At 39.2% G+C, this 16,393-nt stretch overlaps 1 protein-coding gene across 4 annotated transcripts in view; it reads right to left on the bottom strand.

The window, feature by feature from the left end:
* GRID2 (glutamate ionotropic receptor delta type subunit 2) overlaps positions 1 to 16,393 on the bottom strand; it is a 1,419,908-nt gene that overhangs the window by 1,105,453 nt on the left and 298,062 nt on the right. For 3 of the 4 annotated variants that reach the window (XM_090037080.1, XM_090037079.1, XM_090037077.1), the window contains exon 2: positions 9,838 to 9,993. In XM_090037080.1, the coding sequence (XP_089893206.1) occupies positions 9,838 to 9,993 (156 nt within the window). Of the gene's footprint in view, positions 1 to 9,837; positions 9,994 to 14,268; positions 14,332 to 16,393 lie in introns of those variants that run through there. The other variant, XM_090037078.1, reaches the window with a different exon arrangement.

Raw genomic sequence — 16,393 nt, 5'->3', positions numbered from 1 at the left:
ACTAGGGTCACACAAGGTCTGCCCCTATAAAAAGAGACAGTGAAGACAAGCTCAGTGAGATGCCCCCCTTCTGGACCAGCACCATGCCACACCACATATCTACCCAGAGGCCCTGCCAGTGACCTCCTCTGGACAACATCTACTGGACAAGGATCCCTTTCCAGTCTGGATAGGGATTACCTACATACCTCCTCCTACAATTTGGACTTTCTCTCGCTCTGTGTGTCTCCTTTTCTCCTCCAGGACTTCAGCCCTTGCACCAAGCCTCTCTAACCCCTGCTGCCATTATGTGCATGTGTGGGTGCAAGGAACCCAATCTGGTATTGTGTCACCATCTTCCCTGTTCAATAAAACCACTGTCATTTGCAACCCCACATTGGGTCATGTTTTACTGAATCCCAGTCCCTTCTTTATCGTAAATTCCAGCCTCATTCTCTCTCTCTCAGGTCTAGTCCCCACCCTCTCTGCTAGTTTCCCAATCCCTTCCCAATTCCACCTCCCCTTTTCTGCCACCTCTCAGCCTCTGCTTGCTTTCCTGCTCTCCCTGCTGCCTGCTGCTTTTCCTGTGATCTTCTGCTGCCTGTCTCTGTTTTCAGGCTTCCCTCCATCCTAGACCCCCACCCTGCAGCTTCCCAGCTCCTATTTGCTGTCTTGCGGTTTTCTCCAGCTTCCAGCACCTATTGACACTCTCTGCAACTTCTCTAGCTGCCCCGGAGCCATCCTCTGGCTCCCCACACCCAGAGCCCCTCTTTAACACCCACACTTTCCCTTAGTCTCATTTTTCCCCCACCCCATCTACCTTTTCAGCTCTCCTGTAGCTCTGCCTCCAGTTCCAGACTCTGTGCCGGCATGCTTCCCTGTTCCACAGGCTTTGGGTGTTGTCTTTTAATCAATTAAGAACACTTAACCTAAAGTTACTCCTGAGCCTCAGTTCTTCAGCCCAAGCCCCTGTAGTCTACTGTCTCTAATCCCAGTCCTGGTAACTTTAACCCCCTACACTTCTACTTTCTTACCTTAATCTTTCCCCAGGTATCCCAAGTACACCAAGCACATACATACATACACATCACAATACCCAACTTAGGAACTCACTTGTGTGTATGTGTAGGTGGGTGGTATGTGTGTAAATTAGTGAATATACATATATACACACATACATACATATATACATATACACATACACATATATACACACATACACATATATATAGTGTGTATGTGTGGTATATGAATTAGTAATCCATATATGTGTATTGAAGGTGCAGGTGTTAGTAACTGGTAACTGATTCTGTCTAAATTTGGGGTGTGTAGTGTGCATAAACCTAGACTAATTATTCTGAACGTGTATATATATGGCATTGTGTGCATGATATACAAATTAGTGATCTGTGTCTAATTTTTGGGGTGTACAGTATATGTGCCTGAGCTGGTAGTGTGACTGTGTATGCCTAATAGAGGTACACCTAGTGAATGTGCACTTAATTGATTTTATGTGTGCACATGCAACTGTACACCACACCCTCCTGTCTAACAGCACAATATAGAGATCCTGAGTGTTGGCCTGACCCCTCAGGGCAACACAGGGATTCTGTCTGTGACTGGTTTCTACATCTTTATGCCCTGGCAAAACACTGCCTTACTATTCGATGAACTGAGAAGACACTGAGCATGATATCTCAGTGTATGGACAAGTGTTCACCCCACAGAGACAGAGAATGTCTCCAGAAACTGTGGCTGGGTGCAGCATGCTTGCATTTAATACATAGCATGAACTGCCTGTCTCAAGGTTAGCATTCAGTTTTGGTAAACTCCTTTTTATAGTGTCCACTATATTAAACTGTAATATAGTGGATATTAGTTACAATTTATGCTGTGCATTAGCTTTGTTTTCAGAAGACATTTTAGTTTAGAGTTTAATTAAACACTTAGATGGTATGAGGTATAGTACAAGTTCTATTATCTGACATCTTACAAGCCACCATGCTCCACTAACTGGCATGCTGGCTTGTAAGATAAAGTGAAACTGGAAGTGCCCACTGCGGCACTTCCGTTTTTTCCAAGACCCCATGGCTCAGGGCAAAGCAGCCTGTGCTGCTGAGCCCCCATGGTCCGGGGGCATAACAGGATGTGTGGGACCCACCTCCCTTTGGGGTGGCGATGCAGCAGGAGGGGCAGCAGAACGTCCCAGACGTAGCATCAATTAACTGGCATATTTTCTTATCCGGCATCCCCTGTTCTCAGGGGATGCCAGATAACAGAGCTTTTATTGTAATAAAGTGTATATAGTCAGTGTTATTAAATACAGTGCATATAGTTGGTATCACTTGCAATTTATGGTACGCATTGCTCTATTTTAATAAGATATTTTATTTTAGACCATTATTATGTGCTTAGATTGCTTAATAACGCATTAATTAATGGCTTCCACAGATTTAATCAGAGGATTAAGCCCACAGAAACCATTAATTGATGTGTTATTAAGCAAATGGTGATTTGGGGCCATCTGAGAATCTGCAGAGAGGGGCAGGAATACTGGGTCCCCTTGGCCAATCAAGGGAGTTGGGGGCCCCACCATGCTCAGCCTGTGAAAATGGCTGTCTGGCCTGCAGTCTGCCAGCAGCCACTTTGAGTTCAGTATACTTTTATGCATGTGGCAACCACTCTGGGACTCCGAGGCTGCAAAGCATAGCCCCGCGGTAGTAGCAGCTCTAGGGCCATGTTATATAGCCCAGCAGCATCAGTGGATCTGGATCCAGAATGCAGGGTTAGTCTGGGTACAGTGTGGCTTGGCCCCCCATGTCAGTCATTCATCCACAGAGCTGGATGAGTTTTGACACTCTCTGTCTACAGTTTACTTTGGGTTCTGCAGACTATGGTTGTAGAAAATTATACATCACGATAATCCTGAAATGGCTCCAAATAATGTGAAATGGGGGGTGTATCTACATATGCACCCGATTGTACAGTAACTGCTGGTACTGCACAATCTGGGTGCTGCATGGGTTGTTTCCATCCCTACTACACAGTAGCAATGAGCTATCGAGCAGTAGTGGCAGCAACACAGTTCATGCCCATCGACACTGTGTCCCCATAGCAAACAGCTATGTTACTGTAGATTGTCACTCAGGCGATGTAGCATCTGATGTAGACGTGACCAGTATGTAAAACTCTTCATCTTAATCTAAACTTACCTTCGTACATTGTCTCTGATTCAGGGGAGAATCCTGTACTTACACAGCCTCAGTGGCCCTATCTCTCTGTTCTTTTTCAAAGGTCCTACAGGTCCCCTGTTTAGCTCCTCACAGATGGTAAGACCTTCCCCTTCAGAAAGGCACCCTATTCTTCCTTGTCTGGAAAACCATTTTCTCTCTCTACCAACATAATACAGGCTTCTGGACAACAGGCTTCTGGCTCTAGAGTCTTTTGTTTCTCTGGACATCTCAAACCACTGTCTTGACAACTGTCAATGAGTTTATTGTGAATCATACACAATAAATCTTAAATCTCCAGCTCTTCTAGTCATGTGAACATATAAGAATCACATATCTCATTAAAAAATATTCTAGCTTTCATAGTTATGGAGAGAAGCTTGAAAAGAAAGGCTCAAAAGAAAGGATGCAAATAAAAAGGAATTTATATATGTATAATTTCAAATAGATCAGATTTCAAAGGGCCTGACTCATGAGTTTTGAATGCATGGCTTTTTAGTACCAGAATCAGCCTGGAAGACTGAATAGCACTGTACTGGCTGAAATCTTCAGGAAGGGAGAAAAGCCACCCTGCCTTCATTACATTATGCTTATGCACATACTTTAAAGCATATTTGGCTCATTGTCCCTCAAGCATTAATGTAAGCATGCAGATCCCCAGGAATGGCAAATGTTTTTGGAATAGCTTTTAATTTGAACCAATCTTTTTTTCCCCATCTCTCATATGTTCAGTTTCAAAATTCTAATTGGAAAGTGATTTTTCCCCCTCAATATTAATATATCATTTTGCATCAAAATCCATTTTACGGAGTAAGAAAGTAAATCTAGAATGAAATGGAAGGGCAATGAAAAAATGTAAGTTGCACAGAAATTGAATTTCACATTAAACTTGCACCAGTTAATAAATAGCAGTAGGAAAGCTGAGAAACCTGAACACCCTACATAACTTGCAGAAAGTTTAGCAAACCATGAAATCAGTGGACTTAAACAGGTTTCTATGGCAATTAGCAAAAACAGGAAAGGACAACCTTATCATATGCCATCCATCTAGCCCCAAAAGACTACAGCAGTTGCAACTGTCGGGCCATAATTTCTGACCATAAAACTCTCCTTGAGTAAAATCCTGTATGTGACCTTCATATATACTGATGTCCTACAAATCTCTGCTATTCTACAACTGAATCCTATTTAGTTATGACTCACTGCCTTATTTACTTCACTGATCACAATAAGCTTTCAAAAACCATTATGAAGGCTTCAGTTAGTGTCTGTATATGCATTCCTATGACTAACCTGAATGACAAAGAGGTTTTTGGGGGGTTTTTTAATTTTCAAAACCCGTATGTAGATAGCTGAAGTGTCACTAATATTTGTCAAGCATATAGGATTTTGGTCATCATTCAGATCTGCTAGGGATGAATCAGTTAGTTATATAGCCTACACAAAGAAGCTCTATACTTTTATAAACATTTTATGAAAGAAACAATTAAAAATGATTATGTCAAAAGTGCCTATAATTTGTCACTACTTACTGCTATTTATCATATTACTGAGAGGCAAAATGTTTGTACTAAACTGGCTAAGTGAAATTTGTACATATTTCATGATATTAAAATATAGTTTCAATTTAAAGCTATCAGGAGCTCCCAGAAATATTCAAGTGTAGTACTTTGACAACAACTGTGGGTTCAGTTATATTTTGTTATTCTGTGGATTGAGTTATGGAGCAATCTGGCACTTCAATGAGTGTAAATATGGCACAACTGACTCCTAAGGGCATGATCAAAAGCCCATGGAAAAACATGAGAACTTTTCATTGGCTTTAGTGGGCTTCTAAATAGGCCCTCTGTCCACTTAGGTCCCTTAAGTGGCATTATACAAAATGTATCTTAGAGTGGGGAAAAACTTAAGAATCATAGCTTAGAAAAGTTGAAATTATTCCAGCTAGTTACTCACACCAATCACTGTGGCTCCCTATGATGGTTAGTTAAAAGTTACAGTTTGGAGAAAATGTTCAGGTGGATTAAAACCTTGAAAACTGGGCACTCAGGTTTACTTACAGAATGACACATTTGGAAAGCAAGCATGTGATTGTTTCTATGGAATAGGATTCAAAATGGTAGAGCTGGAGTTCTGAGGTCTCTGCACATCTGTGAAGTTGGGTAAGCTGATCAGGTATTCAGATCACCCAGTTATTAATGACACTTCAGTCAGTACTAAAAACTGCAGGACTTGCTCCACATTCTTTCCTAGCTAGTGAGAGCAGAAATGAAGAAACAAAGAACTATAACAGGGCACATCTACACAAGATGCTTACTGAGCAGTAGACTAATGAGCTGTGCGGTAAACATCTCAGTGTCTACATGTGCTCCGCTATTAGGCTGAAATAAATTAATTTATTCCTTGGCAGGATAGTAAAAAAACTGCACAGCAGCACACATGTAGACTCTGCCCCAGCTGGCTGGGGCATCAGGGTGCTTCACTGCAGTGGCTGCCTGCCTGCTAGCACCATGATGAGGCACCCTCCTGCCCCAGCCAGCCCCTCTACAACACGTTGAGTCAGAGGGGTACAGTCCCAGGCTGGCAGGCAGACCCCCAGGACCCCCTGCCAGCCAGGGCTGCTCTGACCCAGCTCAGTGTGTTGCAATCCGGCACATGTGCAAACAGCAATAAATTCTGGGGCTGTAGTGCTTTGGAGTTTATTGCTTTGCATTAATTGCATGAGTAGATACACCCACAATGAAGAGTCTGTGAGAGGCAAAAGGGTAAACTCATTTATTTCTTCATTGAACACATGTCGAATGGAGAAAAAATTAATTAAAACATTTCAGAAGACTGTTTAAAAAATAGCATTTCAGTGTACTTAGAACTCCACTCCTTTGAAATTTTCAGCCCATTTCTTCTAGGTATGCAACAAAGCAATGCCACCAGGAAGAGAGATTTCACAGGAAAAGAGTCCTATTTATGTTACCATGGATCTGATGTTTTAATTGTCTGTGCTGAAAAATGCTTAAAATATGATGTGTCCATTATATAAACTGGAGGCACTCTCTTGAATTGTTTCTTTCATTCCCCCCTCCCCCTCCCCACCTCACACACTCAGCAAACAAAAAATCTGATTGTCTTGGTTCACTACCATCTGTAAAAGAGATTGTGAATTGTTTCTATAAATAGAGAAAAACAATGCACTGACATTATGTTTGTTCATATATAGAGCATAAACATTATTATGCTTTGCTTACAGATGTTTAACCAGTCAAGGTTCAGTTTAAATAAGCAATTATAACCTCATCATTCCATATACAGAGGTTGAATCACACCGCAGGACTGCTTTCAATGATGTGACCCATTTTCAGCACTGGGACTCTTTATTAGCACTTAGGCTAATAGAGAAAACATTTCTTAAATTTTAATAAATAAGTTTCACTTCTTATTTCAGTGATCTGTCATAAAGTATATAGTTTCTGAAGGCACTCCCATTGGCATTACAGGACATCTCATTCATAGTTCATCTGGGATAAAATCTCTCGGCTGTGCAATTCAATCTCATAGCCCCAATCAGGACTATTAATAAGATGCCCCAAGATAGAAATGGAAGAAGTCTCAGGACACTATACTAATTTATAAAAGTAGATTCGAAGGGATGGATGCTGTGGTAAGTACAAAGGTAAAATCTATGAAATAAATTAGCTTGACCTATAAAACTCAATATAAACCATCTTAGAGCTGATGTGCTCATTGGGTATGAATGATGTATTAATTTTCCCTGATAAAATGAAACAGAAATTAGAAATATTACATGCTTTCTTTCAGTGGATCATAAAAATCTAAAAGACATTTGCCAGTAGTATATGATTTTGCTTTATTACAGGCTCAAGCCCTAGAACAAGTTTTACTGTTCAGTGAGGTCAGGTCGTATTTTGACCAACAGGATTCCCATGTAAGGTTACGTTTCTGGACATACTAATATTATAAACATATAGAGCAATAAAGAACATCAAACAAAGGGTGCAAACCTTATTTTAATGGTCTGACTCATGTAAAAAGCATGAGAAATCTTCTCATGAACTGAAGCCATGCAAACTTTGAGCATTTTAGCCAATGATGACTTTAAATTTGGGGTTTTGCTTGAAACCAGAGAAAAAAAAATAGAGGATTCCCAAACCTCTATCTTACTATACTAGACTTGTATCCCTGGCACCTACTGACCAAAATGGGGTCTCACTGGAAAAAAATGACTAAATGAGAGAGGAAGACTAAGTCCATTCATTCTCAATTAGTTAGGTTTCACAGTTCCACCTTGATTTTAGAGTAGAACCACAGATTTAATGCAATGTTTTGGCTTGACACATTTTTTCCATGTAGGTATTAATATGATATCAATATAATTTATGTGGATACCTACACAATTTCTCCTGGGGAAAGGGAAAGGCAGAGGAATTAAATGCAGAGTAAACAAGTGCAAAGCAGGTGCATCCTGCATGGGATACATTAATTGTTAAATGGGATTTAGCCTCAAGTTACAAAAAACTTCTAGAATGTCAGCTCAACAGGATCTGTATTACTATTGATAACAAAGACAACAAGCCAGTAAGAATAAAAATAACCATTTTTTTTTCCAAGTTGCCTTTTGTCAAACAAAAAAATGTCACAATGTCACACTGGTACAGAAAAACGTTGCTATGTTACAAAGACTGTACCCTGCAATTTGATTGCTTTCCATCATAGATTTGCAGGAACTGAGTTTCGTCTTAGCAAATATATTTTATTGAGCTTCAGAACCTCCTTAATATGCCAGCAGGCCTTTTCCTCCCACATGAGAAGTTAAAGTATATTTCACCCTGCAGTTCACTTCTGTCACAAACTACTCCCAAACTTACAGACATTTTCTTAATGAGTGAAAAATGGAATTTTTGTATAAAAAGGTCAGCGATCCAAAATCAAAACCACAAAGTCATTAAATGTTACTTTCAGCACATCCACTTTTATAGATGTTCACACATTCCTTAAAAATATAAAATAAATCTATCCTGGTCCTAAACAACCATACAGCTTAAAAGAAAAAAAAAAACAAATCTCCATAAAATCTCTCTGTGCCCTGATGCTTTGATTAATGGTGTTTTGTTGTCAGGTATGTCATCATCAAGTAGTATGATCCATCATTAACTGATTACAGTACAGCTGACATGCTAACAACGCAAGCACAAAAGCAACCTAGAAGGTTTTTCCCCTCCTTCTCATCTCTGAATTCTCAGCACATCCATTCCCAATACCTATATGTACCTCAGTCAGTTTAATTTCAGTTTTTCTTAATCCACACTGTTCGCAAAATCCATCATTTCTGTAATCCATCATTGCTCAAAACATATTACTTAACACTGTTTTTTATTTATGATCTGATCATGTATTTCACAGTGCTCAAAGACTTGGGGGCAAAAAGCCTCACTAAAATATTTGTAACTTGTTACTAATTTTGGTTTAACCATATTCTGTTGAAGCCAATGCAAGTTCTACCACTAACTTTGTAACAATCAAGCCTAATTGTGGATTAAGTTTTAGCAAATTAACTAGCTACTATACATAGACCAGTTTACTTCCACTGTTTCTACACAGTAAATAACTAGAATTAAGAAAGCCAACATATAAGATTTGCTATCTTGTAAACCAAACAACAAGTTAGATGTCATTTAAAACTCTGCATTTAAACAATCAAAGTGACTTCACCTAAGAATCTTGAGTAATATAAATATGCAGCTTGTAGTGAGCATGGATTTATAAAACAAACTATGTTTTTATGATATAATTAAGTGTATTTCTGTGATAACCATATGTACTATGGTTATACCCTACATATCAGTACTTTCTTCTTTCAGAGCAAGAAATAAGATGCGCATGAAATAGAAATACATAGTTTCAATATCTTCACACAGCTGCGTTTTTAGACAACATAGTCATACCAGTGACTTATTAAACCAGCTCAAAAAGATATAAAATACCGTGTTCTGTTATTACCCTACTGGTATTACCTTATCCCACTAAAAATATAACCATCTTTTATATAGAGTATTTGGCCATGATAACATATGGTGGGACTAGAGAATTATGTTTGACACGAGTAATTTTCTGGACTGCAAGGTTATTTTCAAATCCTAATATAAAGAAGGTAACCTTAATCAGTCTGTAGCACCTCAAGAGGTTATCCTCAAAACTTGACACATGCTTTTGCCACTGAGGTTGTGCTGGTATTTCAGTTTAATGAAGTCATTGAGCCATATTAAGAGGTCATGAAAGGAAATCCTGCTTGTCAGTAACCTGAAAATATCCACGCATTCTAACACAAGTTATTCAGAACAACTATGCCAGACTTCTCTCTACCTTTGCTCAAGGTCCTTCTTAATAAACATGACCAAATTCAAGATTTATGCTCCAAAATTGAGCACATTAGATCTCCATGCAACATAACTTCACTTTTAAAAAAAGAACCCACCACACTAATTATACATACCAAATACATTTTGCATAAAGACAGAGAGTTCATGTGCTTAAGTCATTAAGGTGCTCTGTATATAAAACTGGGTGTTGCTGTAGAAAGAAAACCAGATAAATATGGTAAGTTTTAACCTCCTACCTTCTTGAACTGCCTGGAATGGGTTGTTGCCATCCACAAATGTCACAGAACATGTGATTTTCTCAGTTTGTAAGATTTCATCATTCTGATTGAGGTCGGCAACTGCCATACGAAACACCTCTTCATCCTTTCTGGCAGATTCATCAAAAATTGCTCCTGGAAAAAATAAAGATATCCCATCTGTAACAAGCAATATATAGTACCTTAATGCCCCAACTGCTTGACATATTTTAAAATATAATTAATCTCATTCCTCCACTCAATGCTTAATAGCTGCTGACCCACCCTCCTACTCCCACCATCAATGTTACTATTGAATCATAGAAAGTTAGGATTGGTAGGGACCTCAGGATATCATATAGCCCAACACTCTGACCAAAACATGACCATCCCCAACTAGATCATCCCAGCCAAAGCTTTGTCTAGCCAGGTTTTGAAAACCTCCAAGGATGGAGTTTCCACCACCTCTCTGGGTAACCTGTTCCAGTGTTTGACAAGCTTCCTAGTGAGAAAATTCTTCCTAATATCTAACCTAAACTTCCCTTGCTGCAACTTGAGACTGTTGCCCCTTGTTCTGTCATCTGCCACCACTGAGAAAAGTCTAGCTCCATCCTCTTTGGAACCACCCTTCAGGTAGTTGAAAGCTGCTGGTAAGTCCCCTCTCAGTCTCCTCTTCTGTAGACTAAATAAGTCCAGTTCTCACAGCCTTTCCTCCTAAGTCATGTCCTCCAGGTCCCTCAACCTTTTTGTTGCCCTCCGCTGGACTCTCTCCAATTTGTCCACATCCTTTCTGTAGTGTGTGTGTGTGTGTGTGGGGGGGGGTGGTCCACAACTGAACACAGTACTACAGATGTGGTCTTACCAGTGCTGTATAGAGGGAAATAATCACGTCCCTTGACTTACTGGCAACATACCTACCAATGCAGCCCACAAGGGTACACAGCTGAGTCATATTAAGCTTGTTGTCCACTGTAACCCTCAGGTCCTTTTCTGCAGAGCTGCTGCCCAGCTAGTCAGGCCCCAGCCTGTACTGGTGCATGGGATTATCCATGCTAAGTGCAGGACTTTGCACTAGTATTTGTTGAACCTCATGAGATTTCTTTTGTCCCAATCCTCCAATTAGTCTAGGTCACTGAATCCTAGCCCTACCCTCCAGCATATCTACTACTCAGAAACAACCCCCAGGGCACTCCAACTGAGTACAAAGCTCCAGCCAGTTTTCTATCCACATTAAAGTCCATTCATCCAGCCAATACTTCCTTAGCTTGCCTGGGAGAATGTTGTGGGTGGCTGTATCAAAAACCTTGCTAAAATCAAGGTACACCACATTCAGTGGTCTCTCTGCTTCCACAGAGCCAGTCATCTCATCTTAGAAGAATGGATCATAGAATCCAGTTACTGTTTCATAGTCTGTGGCAACGGTAGAACGTAACTTGGGACAGAAAGCTACAAACACTACTAAAGTCAACTAAAAACACCATGGAAATCTGGGTAGGCATAATATAAATTACCCAACCTGAAATTCAGCCAATAAATGGAAACTAAATACCATTACAAAAAAAAAAGTGGCATTGAATATATTTAATAACCATAACCGGTCAGAATATCAAATGACAAAAAATATCAAATGAAATAAGAATAAGCCTGGTGTAACTGGTAAACTTCTCAAGCCATAGGACAGAATGACTCAACTTGGGTCAAAGGAGGATGGGTTCTAGGACCTGTCCACCACTAATACCCCTGCTTTACCCCACAGGTAAAGCTCCCGCTACTGCAGTTTCTCCCCACTACAACACAGGAGTAGTCCCCAGCTCCAAATGCCACCAAAGCCACATGTCCATGGGCCATATCCAATCCAATCTACTGACTTTAGTTTACTGAACCTTGACTTAATTATTTAATTAAAATAAATTCACTTAAGAAAAAATGCCTCCTTTATAAATCTGGAAGAAAATGAGTACTGGGTTCTGAATTTACCCACAACATTCAAGCAGAGCATCAAAAACACAGAACAATCAAACTCCAAAAGGACTCTTGCATTTACTTTTAATGTTTTTATACCCATGTTAGGAGGTATTTTTTAACAAAGCATCCTCTATAAGATTAATATAAGGAATTTAGCTTTTGTTTTCATACTGGGATGTATAGTCTGGGTGCAATTTTGCATGTTACCCATTATTTGCATGCTCTTTGATATAAGAGAAAGTGGCTTAAGAAGAGCAGGCTTAAATCACAATGCCTAGTCCATAAAACTAATAATTGTTGGGAGACACCAGTGCTGTGTATCTATGCAGGGTTTGAAACGTTAAATATACATTTCCAATCCACAAATCAAACAGGAAAAACAGATGCTTAAAACCTGACTCAAGGAAACCTTCTCTGAGCTAGAAAGCTCTTTGGTCTTCAGCTTTACTCAATCTTTGTTCTCTGCTAAAGGAGGCAAATGTAGGTCCAATTAATGCCAATTAGTCCAAGATAACAGGACATTTTGGTTACTACTTGGTTAAGCTGAATTTCCATAAACAAAGAAGAGGTGAAGAAAAGGTTCCACATCAACGTAAAGAACCACTTAATCCAACTAAATCCTGCACCTATGCCCCTCCTAACAAAACTCATTTAGCACTAGAAATACCTCTTCACATTATCAGACCACTTTGATCCCAGCGTTTTCCCCTTATGAAGTGGCTGCCATCTTTAACAGCTTTTTTTTTTTTAATCTCTCTCTCCTTCATTCATTCGTCAGCTCTCAGGAAAGCTTAGCTGAAAGTTTCTATTTTCCCCTTTACCTCTTAATTTCTTCCCCTAATAATTTATTATGTTACAATAGATAAGTTGCATTTATTTTTTTTAAAGCTTAACTGCATAGATACTAGAACACCAGTGCTATGAAAGACCCTATGAACTCTGTGTTTTCCATACACACATGAAGGCAAGGAGACCATAAGTGTACAGTTTAAAGAAGTGAAAAATGTTTCAGGATGAACTATTCTGAGAACAGTTATTTTGTCAGAATTGGGAAACAAATGATTCAGGCCTCTGCAGCCACTGTAGCTTTATTTTGGGGCTTTGGTGAGGGAGATGAGGCCCCAGCCCAGCAAACAGTGATAATAAGCATATCTAAGAAGTATTTTACTCTCTTATATGGTAACACAGTTAAAGTACAATTATGCAACTAAACCTAGCATGAAAAATGACAAAAAAGCAAGGAAACTATAGTAACTTGTCATCTTTTATTCCTTCAGGCAACAGACAATTATTTGCAGGATTAAGCTGTATGGAAAGAAAATATATACATGCCTGCGTATGCATGCATATATACCTACATTGCAGCCATAGCAGCTCTTCACCTAATTGCAAGATATGGCCAAGGGAAAGGATATTCTAGCCAACACTGCAAATCATAGCTTAGAAATATCATCTTAAAAAGTTTCCTTTGCCTCCCAAATAACCCATGTGGCATACTGCAAGTTAGCCATTGTTTACAAGGCATGAAGCATCACCAAGAGTGATTTAAGTCATCTAGCCGTTCCACCTGCCAATGCAGAATTGCTCCCCTGAGTATACTTCAGTGCTTTGCTGTGCTCAGTCCAGTCTTAAATGTCTCAACAGATGAACCTTCTGTTTTGAGAACTGTCTTTCCTTTTTCACATACCAGACATCTCTAAGATTTCCCTACCACTTCTTTCACACTAACTTGCACACTTACTGACTGGACTTTATGAAGCATATATAAACTGAGCAGCATCTACAAACTGCTTCTCCCAAGCACAGAGCAACTCCAACAGGTTCACTGCCTTTGCACCTGTTACTTCAAAAGGCATATCTGTATTGGTAATGCATTTTAAAAGTAATTTGCTACAGACTATTCACAAACTTTAATTTTAAAGTCTCTCACAAATGAGTACTTATGCTCAGAGGTTTGTTTTTTTTTAAGTCTGCATACTTAAAAATATATATATTACAACAAAATTGCACCCTCAAACTTAATAGCTAGGGACAGAAGTTGCACATAAACCAGTTTAAGTGATCAGAAACTGGTTTAAACCTGTAACAGAACAGAAGCTCAGTGCACATAAACCAGTTTCAAAATTGTTGAAACTGGTGTAAAATAAACCTGGCTGAATACAGTATCAGACTTAACTGACTTGGGTCAAACCAGCTTATGAAACTTCTGCCCCAGACCCTTCCTGGTTCAAGTTAAATCATAGTCTCCTAGAATGCTTTCCAGCTCTGGGCTGGGTTGTGCTGGCTGCTCCAGAGAGCAGGGCTGGCCCACCCCTCTCTTCCTTAGCTGGAGCAGGGAGGACTGGCTGACAAAGTGGAGGGGACAAGCCAAGCAACCTAGCCTGCAGGTAGGGATTGCCTCCTCAGCAAATTCCAGCTGGGGTCTGGGGCCAGGGAGTAGGGTTAAACATTTCTTCCTCTACTCACACTTACTGCTGGCTGCAACTGTGGACTAGAAATCCCAAAGGCACCAGGAAGAGGAAGTGATGAGCAATCCCACAGAGTCCTGCTGCTGTGCTTGTGGACTGCAAATCCCAGATACCTTGGAGGCAGCAGGAAAAGGAAATGAACACACAGCTAGTGCCACCTGGCTTCTGGCCTGAGCCACTGCAAGCAGGTGGCTGCATTTCCTGTATCGAAAGTAAATGTCTGTTCACTTTTGTTTCAATTTCACCTGTGTAGTTTAGACTAGCCTGCAAAGACTGAATTACTACAGCCTCAGACTTTTTGACTGTCTGTTCTTAACCAATAGGTAATCCACCAAAGAAAAGGCCCCATCTCCTTTGGCCTCTGAAATACAAGGGAATTTTTTTTCATTCCAACTAGTGCAGCCCAGTGAATGGGAACTCCATTTAATGATGGATTCTGAGATTTGTTTTTGTCTGATTCAGAATAAACCCAGAACATTTCAAATTTTCTAAAAGATTCTTTAAAAATATATATTAATCCTTTTATTTTCTTTGGAAATGCATACATGTCATTTCATCAACTTATTATTTTATCAGATACTATACAAAATATAAGAGATTCCTTAAAAAAAATTTATTTAAACATGCAAATTAGTAATGTATTGTTCTAAAAATGTTGATGCTATCAGAACTTTTCCTCCTTCCCATTTTTCTCCAAAGCAAAGTTTTGGTAAAATCTGCATGATTGGGGGAAGCATTTTAGTATTGACAGTACCTTTTATTATTAGGTCTGAACACAAAACTAATCTATTTTTCTTCAAATTGAGCATTATTTTCCCACCCTGAAAACGACATCACAACATAGCATGAGTTAATATTTTTAGCTATATCCATTTATCCAGAAAAAAAAGGTAGCAGTATAACATTGTATTTACAGTGGGAGCTGTGTTTTTACTTAATTTCTCCCGACATCGCTACAAAAACAGCTGTACTAATGTAGTGCTACTAGACTTCAGACTGAAATCAGCTTGGACTATTTTCAGCTCCAAAGAAATTTTAGTTTAATCAGTGGTAAGCAACTGAGGAAAAAAAGAAGAGATTAGACTAAAAATTGCTTTTCAATCAATACTCTTATGCTTGCAACCTACAAATGATGAAAAGAAAATAGTGCAAGATTGAAAAGAGAATCTTCACATATTAGCCTTAGAATTAGTTGTTTCACAGCTAACCTCACCTGAATATGGACTCATACCAAACATGTCATATCTAAGTAGAGTCAAAGAGTATTCCTATAATTGCATCAGCAGCCAACATGCTGACGCAGCAACTACTTCAGGCCAGTTTTTCCCTCCCTATTTTATTAGCATTTCATTACTTTCAGCTTTATTTCACAATCTGGATGAGGACAGCACAACTTCTCTGCTGGCTTATTTTAAAACCTTCAGCACATCAATAACATACTCTAGTTAAATAGAGAATTCTTCTCTTTTAACCATCATGTTTTCACTTAACAGGTAAAATGTCTCAGCTTACATAACTACATTCTGAATTAAATACATATTCAATGAGTTCACTTATCAGCTAGCCCTTCCTGCCTGGCCTTTGTGATTCAGTTTTCAAGGTTGCTTGTTCTACTGCCCAAAACACACAAAAATGTGATCCACAGATTATCTGGAGTTAACAGATCTAAAGTATCTCTAATCTAATAGATTCTCTCAACACAGTCTATCTGAAGAAATATAAAAATGGGACAGAAATATCCAGTTTTCTAATCCAAGGGTGAAATGTGAAAGATCAATAAACTAACTTAATACAGAAATAGATCCTAAAACAATGATAGCTCTCCTGTTGACTAAACTGGGAGCTTATTTCAGGGTAGACACAAGCAACCTCACCCTCCCATACATGCCCCTACAACAAAATATTTGAACCAGCATGCCCAAAATTAGACTTCAGAAGCTATATTTCATTTTGAAGAGAGCAAATCTCACATTGCTAAATACAGATGTAGGAGCCTAAATTTCAGCGCACAAACTTGAAAATGCTCACTTCATTATTTGGCAACTGTAGAAGAAAAGCAGTGTGTAGTCTGGCCAGGTATTTACTCTTATACTGGATCACAAAATAGCTTTTTTTAAAAAAAA

This window comes from Crocodylus siamensis, chromosome 2, assembly GCF_052110815.1.
Source record: "Crocodylus siamensis isolate JL-2025a chromosome 2, ASM5211081v1, whole genome shotgun sequence".
Lineage (NCBI taxonomy): Eukaryota > Metazoa > Chordata > Crocodylia > Crocodylidae > Crocodylus > Crocodylus siamensis.
Note: the sequence above shows the minus strand (reverse complement) of the source record. Positions and strands in the feature narration are given on the sequence as shown.